The sequence below is a fragment of the Aegilops tauschii genome, chromosome 4 (assembly GCF_002575655.3).
Source record: "Aegilops tauschii subsp. strangulata cultivar AL8/78 chromosome 4, Aet v6.0, whole genome shotgun sequence".
NCBI classification, from domain to species: domain Eukaryota; kingdom Viridiplantae; phylum Streptophyta; class Magnoliopsida; order Poales; family Poaceae; genus Aegilops; species Aegilops tauschii.
Genome location: NC_053038.3, coordinates 211,089,861 through 211,091,431, shown reverse-complemented (window position 1 = coordinate 211,091,431; position 1,571 = coordinate 211,089,861). Strand labels below are relative to the sequence as shown.

The 1,571-nt window shown below is 47.5% G+C and overlaps 1 protein-coding gene across 1 annotated transcript; it reads left to right on the top strand.

Annotated features, from left to right (window-relative positions):
• The first annotated feature begins 373 nt into the window (after window positions 1–373).
• Window positions 374–979, top strand: LOC141021769 (uncharacterized). The gene has a single exon (XM_073497623.1). It carries the CDS (start codon window positions 374–376, stop codon window positions 977–979), a length of 606 nt encoding a protein of 201 aa, XP_073353724.1.
• Window positions 980–1,571: the final 592 nt, after the last annotated feature.

Below are 1,571 nucleotides of genomic sequence, written 5' to 3'. Positions count from 1 at the left end.
GGGTTTTTCTGGCCCATTGCTCGCACGGATGTCGTACCCTAGTCAACATTGTGTTGGATGCCAACTTTTTGCAAATCAAAGCCATATGCCCCTCACGGCTCTTCGGGCCATACCAATCACCTGTCCCTTTGTAATCTGGGGGCTAAATATGGTCGGACCACTTAAAGGGGGAACCAAGAAAAAGAAATACCTATTGGTCATGGTGGACAAATTCACTAAATGGTTCAAAGCAAAACCAGTAACTTCAGCAAAGTCCGGACTAGTCATCGAATTCATATCCGGAGTAGTGCACCGTTATGGTGTCCCCCACAGTATAATCACGGATACTGGTTCTAGTTTCACGGCCCGGGATGTTAAAGATTGGTGCGCTAACATGGGCATCAAGCTCGACTACGCTTCGGTGTACCATCCACAGACCGATAGACAAGTTCAACGGGCCAACGGATTAATCATGAGCGGCATGAAGCCTCACCTGGTCCATTCCCTGAAGCAATCTAATTGTCACTGGGTGGAGGAGCTCGACTCTGTATTATGGGGACTGCGTACTACCCCTAACCGATCAACAGGATATACACCTTTCTTCATGGTGTACCGTGCAAAGGCAGTTCTCCCATATGATATCAGTCACGACGCTCCCAGAATCCGCATGTACGTGGAAAAAGAGGCCGAATTGGATCGGCAAGAAGACCTGGACGCCTTGGAAGAAGAGCATGATATGGCTCGGGCTCGCTCTACATTCTACCAGCTGCAAGGTCGGGGCTACCTGGGCGGGGAAGTTCGGGTGAAGGCATACAATATCGGTGACCTCGTCCTTTGTCTCCCTGAGAAGCAAAAGAACAAACTCTTGATGAAATGGGAAGGCCCTTTCACAATCGCTGAAGTGCTAGCAGGAGGGGCATATCATAGTCGTAATCCATCCGACGACAGCCTCGAACGTAATCCCTGGAATGTAGCTCAGCTTCGCCGCTTCTACGGCTAGTATGGCCACGTTACTCCCATTAGCATTTTCTCTTTACTGTATTTTTTCCTTCTCCTTTACTTCTGTGGAGGCAGCACCTCCCGGGCTCTATCCGGATAAACTGAACAGTGTTTAGCCCCTGTTGCAATAATGTTTAGAATGTAATGCCCAGACTTACTTGGGGGCTCCTTTCAAGCAGCCAATCAATATACCTTCTTCACATATAATTATTCTTGCATTTCCCAAATAATCTTACACCATCATATGCACTGATTTGACTTAAGTTTTTGCCAAGCTGGGCTGTCTGGCTCCAGTGTTTACCCCCTACGTTCCCAATTGTTCGGCTAGGGAGTAAAGGGAGCACCTCTATGATTGCTACGACCGGGTCAGCCGACTACGTACCTTAGACAGGTGAAGCCAAAAGATAGCGTTCTTAAGAACATAATGGGTCGGCGATAAGGGAGATGACATTAAGCAGGTGTTCGCCACCATGATGTAGGCGATTCGGTTCCCGCATTAACCATTATCTACATACTCTAGGTATCCGGGCACTAAGTTTCTTTTTTACAAGACGTATCTGAAAAAAGGAACCTCTAAAGGAACTATTTTCTTT

Bases quoted from the DNA above. Each gene is read 5' to 3' on its own strand.
- LOC141021769 (XM_073497623.1), top strand. From the start codon at position 374: ATGGGCATCAAGCTCGACTACGCTTCGGTGTACCATCCACAGACCGAT.